Consider the following 23702-nt stretch of genomic DNA (forward strand, 5'->3'; position numbering starts at 1 on the left):
TAATTTTGAAATTACAGTATTATTGTATAATACTGAAATACCCTCCCATTGTTTTCAAGGCAAAGCTATATACCTGTCTTCATAGATGAATAATGTGGTCACTGGAATATATATATATATTCTGATTATGATTTTATTTAAAAAGTACTCTTTGGAGCAAGCAATCTCTTCTTTCCTGATATTGAGAGATAATATCAACTCTAACCAAAAGAAAAAGAGAAATTATGTTATTCCTACTTTCCACTTATTTTAAATTGTCATAATGCTACATATTTAAGCCCACATGAATAAAGCAGCAGCCATCTTGAGGAAATGGCAGTTCAATGAATGGATAAAAAACGACACATGGTGAAAACACTCTTCAATGAAAATAAACTTGTTACTTCCTGGTACCAATCTTCCATATGATACCTAGGCAGCCATTTTTCTCACTACTTGTCATTTTTTGAAGGAGTGGAAGAACTGGAGGGAGAGTCTGCAATGAAAACACACAGAACTACTCACCTGTTTCTGGGTTCTATGAATGGAGAGGATCCATCTGTATCAGGATCCAAAATGTGATCGATTTCATTTTGTGCTTTTTCATATATCTTCTTTCTGTCTGTCAAGCCCTTGTTGTTATCAACTGCTGGGAAATCATAATAACCTTTCCGCTTAGCTTTCAGGCGCAATTTGTTGCGATAGTGCTCTATATCCGACTTCTGCTTCAAGGCTTTGTTAATCTTAACAAAACAAAAAAACCAAAGACACGCCACAGAATAAAAATAAATGATAAAAGCTACAAATTAATCAAGTCACACTACCATTTTCCCCAGGTGACTGAACTCCTGAAAGATAAATACAACCATTGACTTAAATCCCCTGCTATGAAAGACATATGCTACTGGTTACTTATAGCCAATTGTTTTTATAGCCTTTAGATAGATTACTAAAAGAACAGGTTGTAATGCTTCATCTCTGAACACAGAGTTTAATTTCCTTGATGGCAGGATACAATATTGTCAAATATTGGTAGATACAAACACAGAGAATAATGGTAATAAACATAAGCTACAACTCTGAATTGCCCATGTCAAAACCAAAATCATGTGAATCACAACAAAAACAAGCACTCTCATATTCAATTCCCAGCTCACTTCTGCAAATCTTGTTAGCAATGTATTCACACAGGGAATGCAATGTCATAGCCATGAACTCACAACATCAATGTTCTAATTTCCTATGAAGGAAAATCACATGTTGTAAGGTTGTTGTTTTTTTCCTGTTCCTGGAAGAGAAGTCCAAAAATAAGATATATTTATAGTCTAAACTGAATGTTGGGTTCACCATAATAAACTCATTTGTTTATTGGTGAAGAGTACTGTCAAATGGGTTGCTCCTCTCACTCATTCCACTAGGCATGGCTTAAGCAAACAAAGCTGGTACCTGCCTTCTGGTGTGGGACAGCCCCTTTTCAGTTTCAGGAAGGCATCAGCAATATATTAATCAATGAAACAGTTAGATGTTTCACATAGCAGGCATGATTCAGTCATTCTCACAGCAAGTCCACAATCTGACCTATCTCATGCAGAAAGACACAAAGACACTGAGGCTCAATAATGCCAGAGAGGACACAGTTCATGAGTACTGCACTGCAGTGTTCTGAGACCCTATTAAGCATAAAATGAAATGCAATAGCTAGGTAAATACAAGTTAATAGGAATCCCCTGCAGACGCAGGCAAGCCAACAAGAAGGCCATCAGCTTGGGGTATGGGGAAGAAATTCAGAGTAAAAAAAAGTTGGCAGGGAAATATCTTCTAGTAACGATTTCCCACACAACTCTATCCAAGTTATTTGTGGATGTTTTGAAGTGTACCTGCCTGAAAATTCTGATCAAGTATATGTCTTAGGTACTTAACCAATATTGAGAATACTCAGGTTGGAGACATGCTTGTTCAGTATCATGCACTCCAAGAGGACACTTTTTGGTTCAGAGCTGCAGTTCAGTCCCTGGACACTGCGCTTTTAAAGAATGTATCTAGCCTGGTTACTATTAATCTCCCCTGAAGTTACTTGTTTGAATCTGCCACTTTCTTGCTCAGACAGGGAACATTCCAGCTGTGGAGTCTTGGGCCAGGACCCAACTGAAAATCTTATATTGATGGAACAAGCAGCTTCATTTTATATACGCTTCATACTGACCTAAGCAGTCTCTAAGAGGTTTACAACTGTAAGCTAATTGCGCCCAACAATCTGGGTACTGATTTTAGCCGTCTTGGAAGGTGCAAGCCTGAGTCAAGCTTCAGCCCTGGCTGGTATTGAACTCACAACTTTATGGTTTGTGAGTGGCTGCAGTACAGGCATTTAACCGCTGCGCCACCAGGGCACATCAATGGCTCTTAGATGTGATTCTCCACAACTACCACACAGCCCCCATGCTCTTAAAAAAAGGCTGCTCACCTCCACACTCACCCCCACCATCACAGTCATCTGCACCAATAAAATCTCTGCTCTGGAGGTTGTCCAAGCTTCCTGGATCAGATATTGGGGGTGGAAATTCAAGAGGGGGAATCTGCCTCTTGATAGATTTGGTGGCTGGCTTCTTTTATCACCTTAAAGACCCAGCAGGATCTTCACCTAGGTACACTCTAGGCCACCTTGGCCTTCTCCCCTCTCCACTCCATGCTTGGTTCATTTGAATGAATTTCTTTCCTTTCTGACTAATGTCCAAGTGGTAGATCCGAGGGAAAGAGAGCAGACTTTAAAAAACAAAACAAGGAAGAAAAAATATGGCAGTGCTTGGCTAATCCATACCCATTGAAGCAGTTAGATCTGGAACTAGGGGGATAGAGCTGCTGTCCCAAGGAAGAAAGCATGTCCTAACTGGATTTGCATAAGTCCTGCATACTGATGTGAGTGGGAGGAGTAAACCATTTAAGAGTTTCTTCCATCTCCTGTAGGAATACATTACACTTAAGTTTTTGTAAATTACTTGTTGAGCTGTGATTCACAGTAGCAGGCAAGTAAATGAATGCAGGAAATATTTTTCTGTTTTACTTAGGTCAGAAATCACCACTGAAAGTGTGTTCAAAATATGGTTGAGCTGTCATTGCTATGTGTCAAAAATAACTACCAGTAGTTTCCCCCATACCTTGGGTCATTTCTTTTGTTAAAATACTCCCCACTCCAAACAGTCTAGTGTCAGAATTACACATGCAAATAACTCATCTACACCTAAGTGGCATAAATAACTCCTCTACACATAAACAACATGGATTTTGCAAAACATGGACCTGCTGTGTAGGGCAGTGTACAAAATAAGGAATATTATATTTTATTATCCTCAAACTATTTTTTTTCTCAGCAGCAACTCCTCGGTGTTAATGGGACAATATTAAATATATGACTACTATGACTAAGGATGCCTTTTGTGTAGGAAACATAAAGCACTTTTGTAAAAGTTTTCCCATGAAGATTTCACTCTCCCTCAATTTTACTAATCCCTAATGGCAATGTAAGAAAATAAATTCAACTGAAGGGAGGGGAGGAGGGAGGTATGGGCATCATGGCCTGTAGCTAAAGCTAGATCTCATCCACAGGCAACCTTTTATATTTCATGCCCAATATCTGAAACTGGTTCCGTTCCTAATTGGACCTAGGCATTCCTATCAACTTATCCTGATATTCCCCTTTCCTGAACATTTACTCTAAACACCTAATGAAGCACAAATTATCACACAAAATCAGTTACTTACCTCCCCATTAAGGACAGCAGTTTCCTGGCTCCTGTCTGAAACTGGGTGCGCAGGAGGCAATGCTACCGGCTTTATGGCAATCAGTTGTACAGATCCAGATGATGTGTCAAAAGGATCAATTGCAGACTTTGCAACATTATCAAAGAGCATGACTCCCTCCTCTTCATCACTAATGGGCACTAAAATACATTAGGATTCAATCAGCATATGCTTTTGGTATTTTAAATGTGATATGAACAGCTAATTAAAATATTTTTAAAAAAGATAAACTCCAAAAATTCATATTGCAATAATGCCTTTATCAGATCAATCAAAAAGGCACAAAAATCTCAGGAAAAAAAAACCCTCTCAAAAAGACAGCGTTCTTCATCAGGCAATAATATTTGAAAAAGCAGTTAGGTAGTGTAGTTAAGTGTAGATTTTGAGTAATCTAACCTGAATGTTCCCTAGAGAGAGTAAGAGAGGAAGGACCAGCAAACTAACAAATCAGAATCATAAAGTTACGGTATATCCTCATAGCCCCAGTGCTTGCTAGAAACAGAAAAGGTAATAAAACAAAAGCAATCGTTTTATTGCATCCTCTTTGGTTGTCACCCTTGTTACCCATTCCCTTTGGTTTGTATTCTAACTGTGGTTAGAACATAGACTATAGTTCTCCAAGTTTGCACATCACATGGAACTGCAGCTCATTCTAGAAATGAAGCCAGAAACTTTTCTCCTGCTTCACTTGTGAGTAGGAGAAAATATATGTTACTATACAAGCCCAGGGCTCAGGCAGGCTTGTTCATGATTTTATTTAATCATGGTTAAGATGATAATCTGAAATGGGATTTAGAACCTGTCTATGATTTCAGCAGATTTTCATTTATTTTAAAAATCAAAGGAGACCAATGACAACACAGTATAATGTAAGCAATTTTTTTATCTCATTTACTAAACCCAGGGGCAAGACTTAAAGCAAACTCTTACACCTATTTCCTCAATTTCCCCAAGTGCCAAGGTTCTGGATAAATAAATAAACATAATAATTTGCCTCCACTACCATGAAATAACCACAGGGTCCCCAACATGCTGTGCTGTCTATACAAACTCCTCCCTTGAACACACCATGCCTCCTCTCCCTACTGATCTTTTATATTTGTTCAAAAAATAACGATGAAACTAGAATTCTACAAAGTGTGGGCCTTGGAGGCACTCTTCAAAATTAAGACTCTTTGACACCCACAGCAATGTACCTTTTGCTTGCATAGTGTACAAGCACATTTGCTGTTTTCCATGGTTCTGAGTGTGGAGAAGGTATCTGTCTAGCCTTGATTTGATTTGGATTTTTTATGTGATGTGTGTTTTGTATAAAGCGTGTGTTCTTCTCCACAGATAATATGCTTTCCATTAAACTTTTTTATGTGAGGCTCAGACCCACCTCTGTTTTGTACTCAGTATCTTAACAGTGAATTTATGTTTGAGTCTCATCACATTACCTCCCATGAATAGAAAACTATCAATTCAAAACAGTGATATTTCTGTTTTGGAGACTTTGGCTCCACCTCAGTCTTTTCTTTAGATTATCTGGCCAAGTTATGTTTCTTTCAGCATCACCAATCTGCCTTTGGAGAAATGGGCATTTTATGATAGGCAGAGTCAAGGTGATGTAGCGGTTTGAGTGTTGGATAAAACTCTGGAGGACCAGGCTTCAAATTGCCACTCAGTCATGGAAACCCACCGGGTGACAATAATAATAATAATAATAATAATAATAATAATTATTATTATTATTATTATTATTATTATTATTATTATTATTATTTTAATGCCCCTTTCACCAAGTCATACTCACTCAGCCTCAGAGGAAACTAAAGGCAAATTGCCTCTGAACAAATCTTACAAGGAAAACCCCTAGAAAACAATGCTAAAGCGGAATGGCAGTAATGTAGTGACTGTTCAGAGATTTCTACACACATCCTAACAATAGTGGCACAAAGTGTAACAAATCCCACAGGTACTATGGTGATCTGGTAGTGGTCAGGGTAGGAGGACAGAGACTTGGGTCCAGAACAGATGGGCCAAATAAAGCAGCTTCCAGACACTTCAGGGGCATGGCATTTACATGATGCATGCCCCCAAAGCATCCTGAAACCACTCCAACGCCCGCTCCACTCCTTTGGACCAGAGCAAAAGGGACCCAGGATAATCTGGCTCCTGGCAGTGTGGGTTGGGGCCAACGGTAGCAGACTGCTTTTGGAGTGGGGCTGTGAAGTTGCTGCAGTCACTACTGTTACAGGCTGCTCTTTCTTGCCCGTCTGTTCTGGGCCTTGGTCAGCTTGATCCATTGCTCATTCTATTCACTACTTTTTCTAATAACAGGGCCAGCAGTGCCCCCAGCCAGAAAGATTGGGACCCCTGGATAACCCAGCATAATGTATTCATAGTTTAGGATGCTCTTTTGGAAGCTACCAGTTCTAAATGACATATCCAATAAGAAGAAAGAGAAGCAGAAATAAAAGAGACCAGAAGCAGGCAATTGTGTGATTTGTTATTCCTTCATACTCATCCATTTCAAAAGAAGCATTTAGTACACCCCTGGTAGTGAGACCACCACATACAGAAGAAAGAAGATAATTGGAAAGAGTTTGTAGTTTTTACAGTCATCCCACTTTCACCTTTAATAAGCTTTTGCACTGATTTAAAAGAGGCTACATTGAGACAAAAGTAATACCTGTCTACATTATCAGAAGTAATGCCTCAATTAATCCAGTTTCCCAATCAGTTCAAAATTCTCAAAGGAAGTGGCAGAGGTAGGAAAAGGAACATCTGACAAATAGCAACTGTCTTTAGGGTTAATTTCATGAGTTTAAGGGGATCACCTTGGACAGAAAAATATTTACAGTCAACTACCACACTAGTGATTTTACTTACTCCTTATAGAACAGGACATCCATTAACCATATGAAAGGCAATAGATTTAGTATACTATATTCTAACAATAAAAAAAAGTTTTCCAAAGGTGCCATTATACTTTTTGAATTAGCAGCCCCTTTCAAACAAATAAATTATATATATGATGCTTCTCCAAGGTTTGGTTTGCAAACAGGATTCATCTGATTGATTTTGGAAACATAAACCTACTGTGTCCTTATTTTTAAATGAATAAATAAGAGAGAATACTAAATTCAGCAGAGATTCTATCAAGCTACTTTAATGTCACCATGAAATTGAGTGATGTTAGAACTGTTTCCAGTATGGCACAAGAAGAAATCACTTTCTGCTAACAACTGATGGAGCTGTAGTCTCAAAATTTACTTCCTCTGAAAATGTATTGCTTTTTAATTACTACAAGAATTACAGTGTAGACTCACTGTACCCCATAAAAGGATGAATTAATAGTGTATGTTAAGAAAGATGGTATTTCTTAGAAGTTGTTTAAAATATGAATCTCATGTATATACTTCAGCATGTACAATAAGATGAGATGAGAACTCATCTGAATTGCTGAAAAGTATAAAGGTTATATCAGACTTCTCCTAAACAATTTCCTTAGGGTTTGCAGAAGTGTGAATACAAATCAGTTCCCTCAACCAAATTTTCAGACCAATGGACAGGTATACTGCAGTTAACAAAGTAAAAGTGCTCTTGGGTATTACTTCTTTAATACACAATTTGGTACCAGAGGCAGAAATAACATGGAAAGAATAGGGATAGGTTCCTGCACCACAAAAAGAAGAGAAGTTCAGCATGCTTCAACAAACTTTATATCCAAAATTAACAATATATACATGTACAATGAAGCAACCAGGTTCAGTAAGCTTTGCATTAGAGTAAACCAAAACATTCTGAAGCTTTTAGAGACTTCATTTCTCTGAAGATGCCAGCCACAGATGCTGGCGAAACGTCAGGAAGAAACTCTTCTAGAACATGGCCACATAGCCCGAAAAACTCACAAAAAATCACCTGAATATTTCTTCCACAATGCATCCAAGAATATGCTGAGGTTTTTAACAAGCCTCATCTTATTATTTCCATTTTAGTCTATGGTTCTTTAACATGCCAGGGTGCAGTTAGTGAGGCAGGCTTATCTGCTTTCCCCTTTTCTCTCAGTTTTGGTGTTCATGTGTGCTCAGTAATGGACTCTGAACACAGCTGCTATTTACCTTGCCTGATGTAAACAGGCACACATGGCTATAGTAGGACTGAGTAGAACAGAATCCCATTCCTTCCCAGCTTAAGTTTTATTAAATTGTTTACTGCAGTCACACTGCTGCAACCTGACACCCAAAGTCTGTGTTTCTCCAGGCCTCCTTCAACATCTCTCAATGCCATTACCACAAAAAAAATATTTCCAGGTAGACAGAAGACAAGGAAGAAAAGGATAGACTTTGGAAGGGGCTTTTTAAAACTTTGTTCATGTGAAGGAGCTTCTTTGTCAGAAGCTTTGTTAATGGACATATATCTGCATACAGTGTGTCCGTGTCATACGTAGGCGTGCTATACACGGTTTTCAGCATACACTGAAAGCTGCGCGGGGCCGCGCAGGGCGCAAGGGGTGGTGCGTCCCATTGTGATTAATGGAGCGCGTGCCCACACCACCGCACTGCCGCATGCACAAGCCCCATTCAGTTAAATGGGGCTTGAGCATGCGCAATATTTGCTTTATGTGGGGGAGTCCGGAACAGATCTCCCACGTAAAGCAAGGGCGAACTGTATACGCAACCATTTACCAACATCATCCTATTAACAGAGATAATATTTCATTTGTGTGTGTGTGTGTGTGCGTGCGTTGAAATTATTTTTAGCAACTTATCCATTTATAAAATAAGTTCTATAATACAGATTTTATTCCAATAATCAGAAAAGCAATATTTAAAATTATTTGTAGCAGCTGCCAGCTATTTATATAACAGAAAGGATACATGAGCAATTCTGTTCACAGACAGAATCCTGTTCCAGAGACTATCCCTCTTCTGGAGATTAAATGAGTATATGACATCCTTGATTAGTTCCCCTTTGGAGCCTATTCTATTGACTGTCACCACGGCCTCTGAGTTTGTGTATAGGTTCCTAGCATACTAATAAATTTATTTCCAAAATTCATCTTTTTCAGTACTCCATAAAATATTGCCAGTTCACTCTGTCAAAAGCTTTCAGGGCATCTAGGGACATAAGGGCAATTGTGGTTTTAGATGTTGAGGCATGATGGATGACATATAGGACTTGTCTAATGGGGTCAGATAGTTTTTGGTATAAAGCCAGTTTGGTCAATAGAAATATACTCATTGATGAAGCTATTAACCCTATTGCTAGAATTGAGGTCAATAGTTTTGTGTCCTGGTTTATTAGTGCTATCCGTCTAAATGCTGATGTGAGAGGTTGACAGTCACTTGTTTTGGGGATGGAGACAATCCTGGAAGTGTGCCAAGGCATAAACCTTGTGACATCTTACTGAATAGATCTTGTGTGTGTGGCAATTTTATTATAACTTAACTTGTAAAATTCTCCCGTCAACCCATCTAATCCAGGAAATGTGGTTTTTGAATTGCCTGTTTGATTTCTTCTAAAAAGATGGGCTGATTGAGTAGAGCGGTGTGTGATTCTTTGATTTTCAAAATTTTGAAAAAATTGAGGAATGAATTGAGTTTGTCTGGCGGGGGGTGATTCTTCAGCAATCTACCTAATAATTTAGTTCCTGTTATTGTTTTCATTTGTGTAATGCAATTTAGTTTGAATTAAATGTAGGTTTAATTCTTTAATTTGAGCCTTTTTTCCCAATAAAGTTTTTAGTAGAGTGGGACCTTGTTATCTGCTGGGGTTTGGTTCCAGGATGATAACAAAATCCGTGGATGATCAAGTCTCATTAAATATAATGGCAGAGCAAAATGGTGTACCTTATATAAAATGGAAAATTAAGGTTTGCTATTTAGAATTTATACTTTTTTGAATATTTTCAAGCCATGGATGCTTGAATTTGTAAATAAAAAATCTGTGGATAAGGAGGGCTGACTGGATGTCTGAGTTTTGGGTCTTCTTGTGGGAGTTCGACAAGAGTTCAATTTTCTTAATTCCTGGCATTTCTTTTAATTAATTTTATTTTGTTTAGAGCCCTCCTGTATAAACAGGCATCTGAGCACTGCTTTCAGTGTTTCCCACAGTAGCGCTACAGAGGTGCTTTCAGATCTATTTTCTAGATAAAAAGTTTCTATGGCTTCTTCTATGGACTTTTTTAAAGGGTCATGCTTTAGGAGTACTGGACTAAACTGCCAAGATTTTGAAGTCTGGGAATGTCCTTCCGGCACCCAATCTAGTATTATTAGTAATGGTCTGACTATGGGATTGAATTAATTGTGGGATTTAAAGCTTTATCTAATAGGGACTTGGAGATTAAAAAAAAACATCAATTCTGGAGTATGTTTTATGGACTGCTGAGTAAAAGTTGAGGTCTTTCTCTACTGGATGTAGAGATCACCAAGGATCAAGTAATCCTGCATCTTTAATTAGCTGCTTCAATTGTGTTGGACTCATATGTTTAGGAGGCTTTGATTTATCAAGACAGGAATGCAAAACTTCATTAGAATCGCCTCTCAACACTATGGAACCAAAGCCACTTCACTTAGATGATGTAAAAAAGCTGACATAAATTGGTGCTGACCCATATTGGGTGAAAGAAGGTACCTAGAGTGTAGGGTTGGTCAAAACTTTCCCCCTTCAGTATTAGGTAGCACCCAGCATTGTCTCTAAATTCATTGTTTACCATAAACGGACATAATTTGTCCAGAAGAATAGCTACCCCTTTGGCTTTTCCCATGCCCCCAACTATATAATGGCTTCCAAACAATTTTTTGAGAGGATGAGATCAGAATCCTTATGGTATGTTTCTTGAAAGAATAACAAATTTGGATGTACAGTCCACCCTTCCCTTACACGGGGGATCTGTTCCATATCCCCCCGCGTAAAGGAAAAAACGTGGATGCTCAAGCCCCATTCAAATGAATGGAGCTTGTGCCTGCGGAGGCACGGCAGTGCGCAGGGTGCACGCCACGGGAGTGCGCACCGTTGTTTCTTTCTGGTGCACGCCTCCTGTCGCGGCTTCCAGCTTATGCAGGAATCCACGTAAAACTGTAGTTATTTGATTTATTTTAGGATTTTCCCTCTCTTTTTTGCTGAGCATAAGCCCTTAACATTATAGGAAATGACTCTCAGGAATACCATGTAATATCATACTGCATTGTAAAGAGAAATTGGAACCTTTTTTCCTATTGCCCACATTATTTTCCAATTCAAGGGTTAGCATTTGAGGATCTAAAAGGTTCAGTTTTGCCACTTTTAGATATATTACAGGTTTTTCCCTAAAGAATTTAGGAATAGTCATGAGATGTAAATAAATACCCAGTAACATAATGATATAGTTAGCTATTAATAATAAACTGAGAACAGTATCATGACCAAAAAGAATGGAGAACAGGTGCCACCCGTTCTCCCGATCAGAGTCAAACTTTCTGATCGCTTCTGGAGGGATAGGAGCAAATAATATCTTCATTGTAAGATATTATTTTGTATGTTTTTGGCCTGTAATGTGATTAATATTTTTATACTAGTTTGCTAAGAAAGAAATGTCAAATTTTAAACCTGAAGAGTAACGTCTAAGCCTGTATAGGTTTGTAGTGTGCCAGATAAATTAATAGCAGTGTAGACAGAAAAAAGCATAGTTTAGGCCTGGCTGAAGCCATCAGTTGCTAGATGTGGAGAAATGGATACACAAAACGTGCCATGTGGGTAATCGCCTCTCTGAAATGAATTACTGTCACTTAGTTTGTAAAGTTTATCAGCAAAAATGGTGGGCAAAAGTCATAGTTCATAGCCCAAGACCCCAAGCCTCAAGATAGCGCCTGTGCGGATGCTGCTAAGTTTGTTCTACTACCTGTAAATGTCCAGTCAAACCACCGAGGATCATCACGGATGAATTCCCTGAGGGCTGCAGAGCGCTTATATCGAAGCTGGAGGATTGATCATGATTCTTTTGTCTTTTCTTTTCTGTACTATTTGCCATTATGTTCCTTGGGAGCTATCGCCCTCAGGGGTCTCATTAAGTCTAACTGAGTGGGTGTTTCTTTCAACATCTGTTAGTATTGTGATGTCAAGTGTCTCAAAAATTTGCATCATTTGAGCTTTGGTAGAAGCGGTTAGGGTCTTATTGCCATGGAAGATAATGAGCTTGAAGGGGAATCCCCATTTGTATTTTATTCTCTTGCAGAGCAGAATGGCTGTAAAAGTCTTGAAGGACTGTCTTTTCTATACTGTCTCCATTGAAACATCTTGGCAGACTGCCACTTTATGCCCCTCATAATAATAATAATAAAAAAAATTATTTGTATTTTCCCGCTTCTCCCAATGGATCAAAGCGGGATTACAACCAGAAATCTCCATACAATGGCAATCATATCTAAAATACATCATAAAAACATCAATTTATATAAAATTACATCACAACAACAACAAAACATCAATCAGATTATGCTATTATGGCCAGAAGTGGGGTTTTCTACAGTTCTTTACAGAAGGTCAGGTGGGTATGTCCACCGGAAGAGATTCGACTTTAGTGGTTTCTTAAAGGCATCTAATGTGGTGATGAGACGGATCTCTTCCGGCAGGTTATAATGAAGATCTGCAACTCTCACCAAGGTGTTCAAAAATAAAGTTTTCTTTGGAAATCTTGAAAATATCATACTAAACACCCTGGAGGCCTTGTTAGCTAGCCATCGTGGTGTTAGGGAGCAATGCAAGCATTCTATGTCTCATGGTGACAGGTTTAGCTTGGGATTTATTTTATTCATCCATGAAAGTATTGAATATTGTAGGGAGGAAGGGGTTACCAATTCCGGAATACCTTTCAGACAAAGGTTTACCCATCTGTCTCCGTTTTGCAAATCCCCCATCGTATTTTGCAGTTGAGAATTTGCTTCTTTTAAGGCGCAAATTCTCTTTTCATGATGAGATCCCTGTTGGAAGGCGGTGTTGACTGTATCCTCTATATCTTGGATTTTGTTTGAAATCTCTGAGATTTTCAAACTAAGTGGCTTTAAAGCAGATTACCAATCTCTTTGTAGAGCTCTGACCAAATTTTCATGTAACTTTTTCAGCAATTCTGGTAAAAGAAGGTCTGAGACAACAGGACATCCAGGGTTCCTAGTTCTACTTGCTTTATGCTGATAGTTATTGAGTCTCTCTTGTGGTTTTGCTTCTTTTGCAGGTTTGCAAAAATCTGTAATAAGTTGATCTGCTGCCATTTTTAATGTGGACATCAATACCCACAGTCTTGTTGATTTTTAAGATGAAATTTTTGCCTTTATTTATAGTTAATCATCAGGAATGAAGCAAGCCTTTGACTATGCGTCTGTCATATTTGACAGCTGGCCACGCCCCCCTGTGTATTGACCTATTCCAGTGATGGCGAACCTTTATGAGGTCACGTGCCGGGGGCGGGGCTTCTACCCCCAGGATGGGGGGTGGGTGCTGGGGCGGGGCTTCTGCCCTTCAGGGGGTGGGGCTTCCGCCCTCTAGGGGCGGGGCTTCCACCCCCTTTTCAGAGGAAGGGAGCCTCTGGCTCCTCCCCCGGCATTTACCAGCCCCTGAGGGTCCCTCCTGGGGCCATCAGAGGCCATCAAAAGGGCCCTCGCCCTTCCATCACTCGCTGGGAAAGGGAGGAGGAGGAGGCGGCTGGGGCGCGTCCCAGCTGCCTCCTCCTCGCCCTTCGCTCGCTGGGAAATGGCCAGGCGGCCCCCGCACTCTTTCCCGGCCTGGGAGCAGGCCGAGGCTTCCTCCCAAGCTGGTAGGAGGGGAAGGCCCCTTGGCACCGCGGCGATTGCCGCGATGCCAGGCGGCCCCGCGCTCTTTCCTGGCCTGGGAGCAGGCCGAGGCTTCCTCCCAAGCCGGGAGGAGGGGGAGGCCCCTTGGCACCACGGTGATCGCCGCAATGCCAGGCGGCCCCCGCGCTCTTTCCGGGCCTGGGAGCAGGCCGAGGCTTCCTCCCAATCCGGGAGGAGGAGGAGGCGGCTGGGCACGCGTCCCAGCTGCCTCCTCCTCGGCCTTCGCTCGCCAGGAGGAGGAGGAAGCCGCTTGGCACTGCGAAGATTGCCTCGATGTCAGGTGGCTCCTGCACTCTTTCCCGGCCTGGGAGCAGGCCAAGGCTTCCTCCCAAGCCGGGAGGAGGGGGAGGCCCCTTGGCACTGCGGCAATTGCCGCGATGACAGGCGGCCCCCATGCTCTTTCCCGGCCTGGGAGCAGGCCGAGGCTTACTCCCAAGCCGGGAGGAGGAGGCGGCAGCTGGGCACGCGTCCCAGCTGCCTCCTCCTCGGCCTTCGCTAGCTGGGAAAGGGCTCTGCGGAGCCCTTTCCCGGCAAGCCAAGGCAAGCCGGGAGGAAGAGGGCTGGGAGGAGGAGACAGACACGCACGCGCCTCTGTCTCCTCCTCCCAGGCACCATTTTCTGGCTTCCCGCTGTCTCAGAGAGACAGCGGGAGGCTCGAAAATGGCATGGAGGAGGCAGAACTGGCACACGCCTGTTCCGCCTTCTCCCTCGCCCCCCGTGCCTGGTGAAACCGCGCTGCGTGCCACCCGTGCCACAGGTTCGCCATCACGGACCTAGTCTATTTATGCTGCAGAACAACATGGAAAAGCTGTGAGATGGTGGAAAGGCCTGCACTACTTCACAGGGTACAGTTTTCACCTTCTAAAGCAAAGGCAGAAGGTACAATAAAAAGCTACCTGGAGAAGAAAACTATCATAGCAGAGACAACAGTGCATCCTACTAATGAATGCTCAGTTTTAACGCTGCACACGCTGGATCTTATGGACTTGAAGCCCTGCCAAGTTTTAACAGTTTCCTACCTAGAAGGTGGGGTGCAGGCAGACCTCTTGGTCACAGCATAACCACAGGACTGCATCAAAACTAACCACAAATTCAGATGTCACACCTGGTGTTCCAGACGAACTAAATGTCTTCATTAAATGTTATACTGCTAGTGCTATACAGACATAAGCACTGCAGAATTTTTAAATGCTATGTCTAAATGGACATACAACTTGGAATATCTGAAAGAAGACCAAAGAAATTCCAAAGTGTAAAATAAAAATAATGACAATCTGGATTTCCCTTTTTAAAAAAAGGTGCACTTATGAACGGTATATAACCTATTATATTTTCACACTTTTAAGTTTTAAAAAATCATATTGCACTATAATTAATATTTAAATATTAGGTTTTAACAGTTTCCTACCTAGAAATAATTAAATTTTAATATTAATATTTTGCCAAATATATATAATGACCTGCATCTAATCTTATAATCTGTTAATATCAATAGTCATTTTGTAAACTGTGAGACACAAGAATAGGAACATTAGCCAAATAATTAAGAATTTTTAAAGTCACAATTTTTATCTCACATAAGTGTTCATTTTGTTTCTGCATCACTATTGACAACATTCTGATGGATTGTATTTTTAATTCTTCCTAAATTGCTTTTACTGGTAAGGCGAGAATACAGTTATAGCCTCAAGGTCTTACTTCTAGCTTTTAGACAAGCATCCTTTACCCCTTAAAGCCACAAGAGATGTAACAGAAAAGGAGTAATAGAAAACACACTGGAAAAATTCAGAAGTGAAGTTATTCAGTATTAATACATGTAATTATTACAGCTCTTGATCCTTTAGCAAAACCCAACCTGGCCCAGACTTTCTTCCTGTTTCGCCCCACTGAAAACAACACAGTAATTCCTGGCCAGTTCCAACTTTTTATAGACTGTAAGCGAAAGACCAATTCAAACACTGTCACTGTTTCACTTCTTAAATCCACTGATGTCACTCTGAGTCCTACATTTCCCTGTAAGATGCAGATTCCATGCTACCCAATAAATATTTAATGGAGCTCACAATTAAGCTAAACATTGCTGGGAGATACTGAATGCTGCTATCAATTCACACATTTCTGAAATGGAACTCTAAAACGGTCCTCCATGTGCAAAATGTAATTCAACGAAACATGTGAACTGGTTTTAAAATATCTGAAAGGGAAAGCCATTGAAAAATGACAGTACAAAAGACAAGCATTTTAGGATTGTAGTTCTTAAAGAGAAATGCAGTGAAATATACTCCTGAATAAACATATATTGGATAGGGCTATGGTTACTTGATACTTAAGTAAAATGACCAGATACCATCAGTATCATCATCATCATACAAATAAGCAATCACAGTTTCTATGATGGGATGGGCAGATGTAGAAAGAATGGGGCGATGGGTGAAGGCTTGGAGACAGTGGGCCAAAATCATCTTGGGCCATTCTCCCTTTATGAGCCCCTCAGAGTATAGAAATCATCCAGAGAGGCCCTTCGCTCTGTCCCACCACCCTCTCAGGCATGTTTGGTGGGAACGAGAGAGCCTTCTCAGTGGCTGCTCCCAATAAAACTCCCTCCGTAGAGAGGCCATGATAGCTCCATCTTCGCTTTCTTTTTGATGGCAGATAAAAACATGTTTATGCCATGAGGCCTTCGCATATTGATAGGGGTGCTATTTTGTTTTTGTTTTAAAGAATTAAAAATTCTTAAATTTTAAGAATGCAATGTTTTAAAGTATTTGAATTGTTTAATTGTTTTTTAAATTTGTATTTTTAATGTTTTATATGTCAGGAAAAAGCAACATGGGATATATAGTCACAAGAAATATATGTATGAATGTATTTGAAAGTAACATGACACAGCAAAAGCTATTGAAATGGCACATAGGTGTTGCATATAATGTAATTAGAAGTTACTAAAAGCCAAGGACACATGTGGCAAGGACAAAGTGAAAAGGTGCAAATTGATATCACCTGAAAGTCATTGAGTGGACAGCAATGTATGATGCAATGTGAGGTAAAGATTGAGCCAAGTATGATATGTCAATCATAATGTATGTACACGCCCAGGAGGTGGCAACTGTATAATGAATGGAGAGACAAATGTCTATATAAGCAATAATGTATGGCAATACTTTTTGTGGGTATTGAGGAGTACAGTAATAATAATAATAATAATAAGAAGAAGAAGAAGTTTTATTTATATACCGCCCAATCACTGGGAATCCGAGCGGTTTACAATAGAGGGGATAACAGACAGTTCCCTGCCCACAGGCTTACAATCTAAAAGACATGACACAAAAGGAGAAGGGAATGGTGAGGGAGGGAGGGAAACAGGTCCAGCATTCTTCTCTCCCTCTGAGGCCTGGACCAAGGCAGATGGACCGGAGGGAGGGCTCTTCTTCTTCAGGTTAGCCCCTGATGGAACTGGGCCAGCCTACTCTCTCCTAGTAGTGTGGGTATTGAGGAGTATAGTAGTGTGGGTATTGAGGAGTATAGTAGTGTGAGTTTTGTGAGTAGTGAATTGTTTTGTGCATAGTGTATATATTAGAATAAAAGTAGATCTTTTATAGAAGACTACTGTGTTGACTGGTGTCTTGAGAGCTGAACAAGAACCAGCAGACTTCAGAGAAGATTGGAAAACATCTTCAGCCAATTCTCTGCCAATTTTCTGGTCAAACTGGTTGTTCTTCCGCTGTCCAGGGGGGTGAGAGTGAAAGCCAGGAGAAGAGCTGCAACTCCCATCAACCCTAACATTATACTGTTTTAACTTAGATTGTTTTAAATTAGCTGCCTTGAGTCCCTGTTCTGGGAGTAAGGTGGGATATAAATAAACAGTATTATTATTATTATTATTATTATTATTATTATTATTATTACCATTATTATTATTTCTGAGGGAGAAAAATCACCTCATAAGATTTTTAAATTGGGGGGATGGGGGCTTTTGAGTGGTCTCAGTGGGGCTTCAGGGAGCCACATGCCACCCAAAGACTGCACTTTGCCCATCCTGTTCTATGCGTTTGATGTTTGCGTAACTTGGTGTAACAGGTATCCACCCGCTGCTACCAATTATAAGTGACACCACTGGTTCTCTCAGTTGCCAGCACAAAGGGTCTTTTAAATCTCAACTGCTTGGCACCAATTTATATGTGACAATGATCCCACTCACTAACTGAACTGTCTTTATTTATAATTGTTCTTATTACTTTTGGTAGCGTGTTTGATGTTAACTGTAAATTACTTCAGGCAACTCCTTGCTGAACACAACAAAGAAAAGAACTTTATTTACATTCAGAATTTATCATTGTATCTTTCTTGGTGGATGGCTCTCAAAAATATCTTCCTGCTTCAACAGGTTTAACACACTCCCTTCAGCTCTCTCAGCTCAGCTCCTATGATATCTGTGCCTTAGGCCAGCCCCCACCTTTTCCCAGCCGGATCCTGATTGGCTTCTTCATTCTATTTTGCCAGTGCTTCTCCAAACTTGGGTTCCCATATGTTACTGAATTTACAGTTCTAATAATCCCTAGCCGGCATAGCCAGTCTTTTGGAGTGACCGTTGAACATCATCTGGAGACACAATGGTTTGTGAACCACTGATCTATTAAATGCTCCATAATTGAATTTTAAGACAGTTTTTATATAACCTTGTTAAAATGTTAGTTTTAAGACAACCTTGAAAATCTATAGTGAACGTGACATATGGGTCAACACACTGCGGCAATAATCCAGTTTGAGACCACTTTAACTGCCCTGGCTCAGTGCTAGAGAATCCTGGGAATTGCAGTTTATTGCGGCACCAGAGGTCTCTGATAGAGAATAATAATAATAATAATAATAATAATAACAATAATAATAATAAATGATTTATTTTTAGCCTGCCCAATCACAAGGAATTCGGGCGGGTTACAGCAATAAAAATACTTAAATATAAAAAACATAAAAATAACAATAAAATACATTCTTTTTCTTGAGGCTAGCCCTGACGGAGATAGGCCAGCCTTTTCACTCCCTCCCAGGCCAGAAGATGACAGTTGCCATGGAGGGAGGGCTCTTCTTCTTGAGAAGGCTAAATATCTCCCAAAACTAGATCCCAGAATTCCCTAGCATTGAGCCAGGACAGTTAAAGCAGTGTCAAATGTGATTATTTCTTCAATGAGTTTTGGACCTTAGACATTTTATTTAAAATACTTCTATCTCACATTTCGCTACAGATTTTCAAGGCTGTATTGTTAAAAACAATATACAGTGAACCCTTGTTACACGCTGGGGTTTGGTTCCAAGATCCCCCGTGGATAACAAAATCTGTGTATGCTCAAGTCCCATTAAATATAATGGCATAGTAAAATGATGTCCCTTATAAAAAATGGAAAATCAAGGTTTGATATTTGAAATTTATACTTTTTTTGAAGTTTTTCAAACTGTGGATGCTTGAATTCGTGTATAAAAAAAATCCATGTATAAGAAGGGCCGACTGTATCACAAAAACAATATACCAACTATAAAATTGTTACTTAAGTCTAAAGAAATACTTGTTGCCATCAACTATGATATAAGAAAACTAGAAATTAAATTTCTCACTCTGCATAGAACATTATGTTTCTGTAAATCTCACTTAAATCAATGCTACTGAAAGCACTGCCCTGTGGAGCAGTGCCAGTCCCTGAGCCATTTATTGCTAGTCCTTGGACAGCTTCCAAGAAAAAAAAAACAATGATAGCCCATGGGCACTAAGAAAACATTTGTCCCTGGCATGGGGTGTGGGGGAAACTACTGATTCCCCATATCAGACAGCCTGAGAAGTACTGACAACAAAAAATCTGAATTCCATTGTTATGTTTCATGTCATGGATACACGAATGATAATATCAAGATTTGGTTCACAAAATGTTGTCAACAAACACATAAGCTTTAGTTTGCTCTCATCACTCTTTTTCATAGTGGCTTCACACAAAGAGTGTTCAGAAGAATCTGAGTACAGTCCACCAGAGTCACCATCAAAGTCACCAATAAGCTGAAAGGCTCTCAAATGAAAAACAAAAAGGAGATTTTTAATTTGCTTCTTGGATTCAGCCTAGGGGACCCTTGTCATCCCTTGATTTCTAACAACATAGTGCATATATACTAGGGAGGTGCTGAACTACCCACATTTTGCCATCATTTAAAAAACTGCAGTAGCAGTAAGCAAAGCTACCAGTGATTGCAGAGCACTGCTTCATTAGAAAAACTCAAATTTAACTTTGTAGTCTCTTATGTACAACTTACACATCTAGGACAAATGTCCTTCAACTTAACACTCCTTCATGTGGAAGGAAAGAGCTCTTTTAAGTAGTTTGCTTATTCCAATACTTAGTAGTATATTTATTCCAGTTTAAATGAAGGGAAGAGGCAGGGTAGAACAGCCTCCATCTGAAGCAATTATTTTACCTTTTTGATTGTACACAGCTCAAAAGCATGCTTTTACATTCATTACATCCAACCACTCCTCCCAAAGCTCAGGAACAATAAGCATTTACTAGACTTTTTTGGAAAGTATAAAATCTAGTTACTATAGAAACTACAGTGCACTGAAATGTTCTACATATTTGCACTGGCACTTGTGCTGCTGAGATTAATGATCTTTCTAAAAAGGCACAGCCTCTTGAGACTGCACAAAATCTCATAAAGCCCATCCTATCGCTCCTCCAACGTATGGAACAAACATTTTGAGGTCAAGATTATACTGTAAATGCTTCTTGGCAGAAAAGACATTTAAGTCAGAAAAGGCAACAAAAGAGCTAGGGGAATTTGCAGATCTCTCAAGCTAAGGGTTAGGAACATATTGAGCCTGCAAACACCAGTCCCAGGGGCCACGGCATTCAGCAAGATGGCCTGTTCTTCCCAGGTGTCTAAGTGTAGCAAATGATAAAGGAGCCTGCTGTCTCACCATAATCCTGCTAGTTTAAGCAACTGGAAACATACCAATTTGGAAACATTCATTATCACACTTCTCTACAATAGTGCTAAAGTGATGCTTTTACAATCTATGGTCCCATGCTTTCTCTTCTGCTTGGCCTCCCTACCCAGTGTGCCTTTCAGTTTTTATTATTTTTATTTTTACTGCAATTGCACCATTATGGCAATGTAATGAAATAAAAAAATAAATAAAACTGCAAAGAAATAGAAAAAGAAAACAGCCTGGTGGGGAAAAGTGAGGGTGAGGGAAGAGAAGAGCAGAATTGTGCCTTCTCACATCACATAATTGCCTGTGAAGCAGAACCGCTTATCACAAAGAAAAGGCATGGAAAAGCAGTGCAAGTGGAAGGCTGTTCCAGAAATGAATGGAATGCAAAGCAGCAGCAGAATGGACATGTCATAGAAGTTTATCACATAGGAGGCAAAGTGCCCAAATCCCATTGATAAACAGAGTTTAAATCCCATGAATATACCGCAAGAGTGGAATTGTTTTCAGATTGTTTAGGGCACTTTGGCATTAACTCGACATTAACCTGTGCGAAAAACAGCAAAATCGTGCTGCTTTTTAACTTTGGGATTTTCCCAAAGTTAAAAAGCTGTGTGACTTTCCCACTTTTTGCATGAGTTAATGTCGGGCTAATGCCAAAGTCTTGCTATGGGATTTGGGCACTTCCCTCCCGTGTAATAAACTCCATAGTGTGGTAAGTACTGGCCAAATACACTTTAATCCTGTTGAAATTTACTTTGCTAGCCTCATGTGATAAAGTCCAAAGAATTCACTGGAAAATGGACTAAAAGGCTATGGAAGAACTTTAAAATAGCTTGTTGCATATTATAAAGTTACCTGTAAATAACTCCCTTTTCTAACAATGAAAACTATACATAAGTTATGTGATGACATAACAGAGGCTAGTGTTAGTTCTTTTGTGATACAACTGAACTTCAGTGGGACTTACTCCCAGTGAAACAAGTGTAGCTACCCACCCCTATATCTTAGACCGAGGGACTGAGAGGCCTTGCCACTTGTCAATTATTGCTGGATTCTGTCTGAGGTCACCTTGATCATGTTCTGGTCACCTGAGTTACCAACTGTAGTGAGGTGAACCCAGGGAACCCAGGAATAGAGAGGACGGGGAAGACGGAAGTGGGCCAGGTGGAGGGGGAAAGGGAGAGAAAGCCAGTGAAGGAGAGGGAGGCGGGGTTGAGTGGAGAGGTGGAGCAAGAGAAGGAGGAGGAGACAGGGGCTGGGAGGGGGATAAAAGAGGAGGGAGAGAGCTGCGCGGGGAGGAGAGGACGTCGCGGAAGAGGAGGACGGGGAGTGGCGGTCGCGTCAGGGATAGGGCAGGTAAAACGGAGCCCCGGTAGGGAAGGGGTGCCGGTCACTCTTCAGGCCCGTCCTGCCTTTAGGAAACGAGGCCCACACCAGGGAGTGGAGTTGAGAGACCCTCGCACTGAAGGGGTATATAACTACTCCGACGAGGAGCTGTGGGAGTCGGCTCCGGCAAGGGACCTGGAGGACGAGTGGTGGACCCGAAAGGGGCCAAGTGGGAGTGTGGCCCAGTTCCCCAGGGCAAAGAGAAGGCTGAGTGCGAGCCCTTGGAGAAGCATCCGGGGGGTCGGAAGAGACTGGACACCGAAGGCTCCAACCAGACGCCGAGCCTTACCTGGGAAGACTCGCCCCCAGACGCTTAAGAGAGTGACTTTTGTTGGCCCGTTGGCCTGTTGGTTTATCACTGGGACTTGGATGGGTTGTTGGTGAAATAAACACTGTTGCTGCAGAACACGTGCGGAGTAAGTTTGTTGCTCACGTGGCTTCCTCTCGCCTAGTTCCCCAGGCCCCATGCAGCCAGGCACGCCAGCCCCGCCCACACCAACGCATGAAGGTGGTGAAACAAGATAGGCTGAGTTAACCTCAACATTCCATTAAAGCACCTTTAAGTAATCGAATCTCAGGATATTTATCTGGGAAATGAGCAGGCTCTTTGTGTATTATGTAAGCTATTTATTAATGGTAGGTAAGTAGATATACAAACATATACATTCCCCCTAGGGAGCGCTTACAATTGGACAAAAAACACAGATGTATTGGGAAAGAGGACTCAGAGAGAGAAATAATGTGAACTAAGGGAGCATTATTATTATCAAGATTTTATGGTAATTTTATGGAAAATATATACTGAGGAGGAGGTAATCAAAGAAAACATGGTTAAATGGTACCAAAATTTTGGATATGTGTTAGAGTTGGACCAGAATGTTATAGAAAATTATTGGTATTTAACTCCTGATAAAATACTGTATTTTCTGGCGTATAAGACTACTTTTTAACCCAGGAAAATCTTCTCAAAAGTCAGGGGTCATCTTATAGGGCAGGTGCTGAAACTTCCAAGCCAGACTGGAGAATCTGCAGTCGTCGCATATGTAACTGAAGGGTGGAGCAAGCTACAGGCATCCAGGATGCCCGGGATATGAAAAAAAAGCCATGTTTGCAATACCACTCTGATAGTCTTGGAGACAGGGAGAGCTGACCAGGCAAGGAGGGCTGACCAATCCAAGCAGGCTTTGTATACAACAGGTTTTCCTGCTAAGTACCTGCATGTCATAAGCATTTGAATTAAAATTACCATATTGAAATCAAATCTGATGGTTTTTTTTATTTTTATTTGGTTGCGTTGGAAGAAGGGTAGTCTTATACGGCAAGTATATCCCAAACTCTATATTTTAACTGGAAAAGTTGGGGGTCGTCTTATACGCCCAGTCGTCTTATATGCGGGAAAATACGGTATGTAAGATGCACAAAAATTGTAGCAGTTGGTGTTTGAAGTGCACTAGAGAAGCACTATATACCATACGTGGTGGACCAGTGAAAAATCAGGAAAGTTTTGGAAACAAATTTATTTTGAAATTAGGAAAATCATAAATCAAATAATTTTAGACTCTCTCCTGAACTATGTCTCCTTAATATGGTGGAGGACATGGTCAAACGAAAATAAGGTAATTTTTTATTTGATATGTTATCAGGTGCAAGACTAATGTATTCTAAAACACAGAAGATGAAGGACATATCTTCGACGGAAGATTGGGCACTAAAACTTCCAGACTTATTGGAAATGGACAAATTATCAAGATGAATTA

The 23702-nt window shown here is 40.5% G+C and overlaps 1 protein-coding gene across 1 annotated transcript in view; it reads right to left on the reverse strand.

Moving 5' to 3' along the window:
- KIAA1549L (KIAA1549 like) overlaps positions 1–23702 on the reverse strand; it is a 263272-nt gene that overhangs the window by 56007 nt on the left and 183563 nt on the right. Inside the window, exons 17-18 of the mRNA XM_089523106.1 lie at positions 3736–3914; positions 505–722 (exon numbers count right to left, since the gene is read on the reverse strand). Coding sequence (XP_089379232.1) covers positions 505–722; positions 3736–3914 — 397 coding nt within the window. The remainder of the gene's footprint in view (positions 1–504; positions 723–3735; positions 3915–23702) is intronic.

This window comes from Sceloporus occidentalis, unplaced genomic scaffold (genome assembly GCF_023333645.1).
Source record: "Sceloporus occidentalis isolate IW3139 unplaced genomic scaffold, rSceOcc1.0.p SCAF_4, whole genome shotgun sequence".
In the NCBI taxonomy this organism is placed as follows: Eukaryota; Metazoa; Chordata; class Lepidosauria; order Squamata; family Phrynosomatidae; genus Sceloporus; species Sceloporus occidentalis.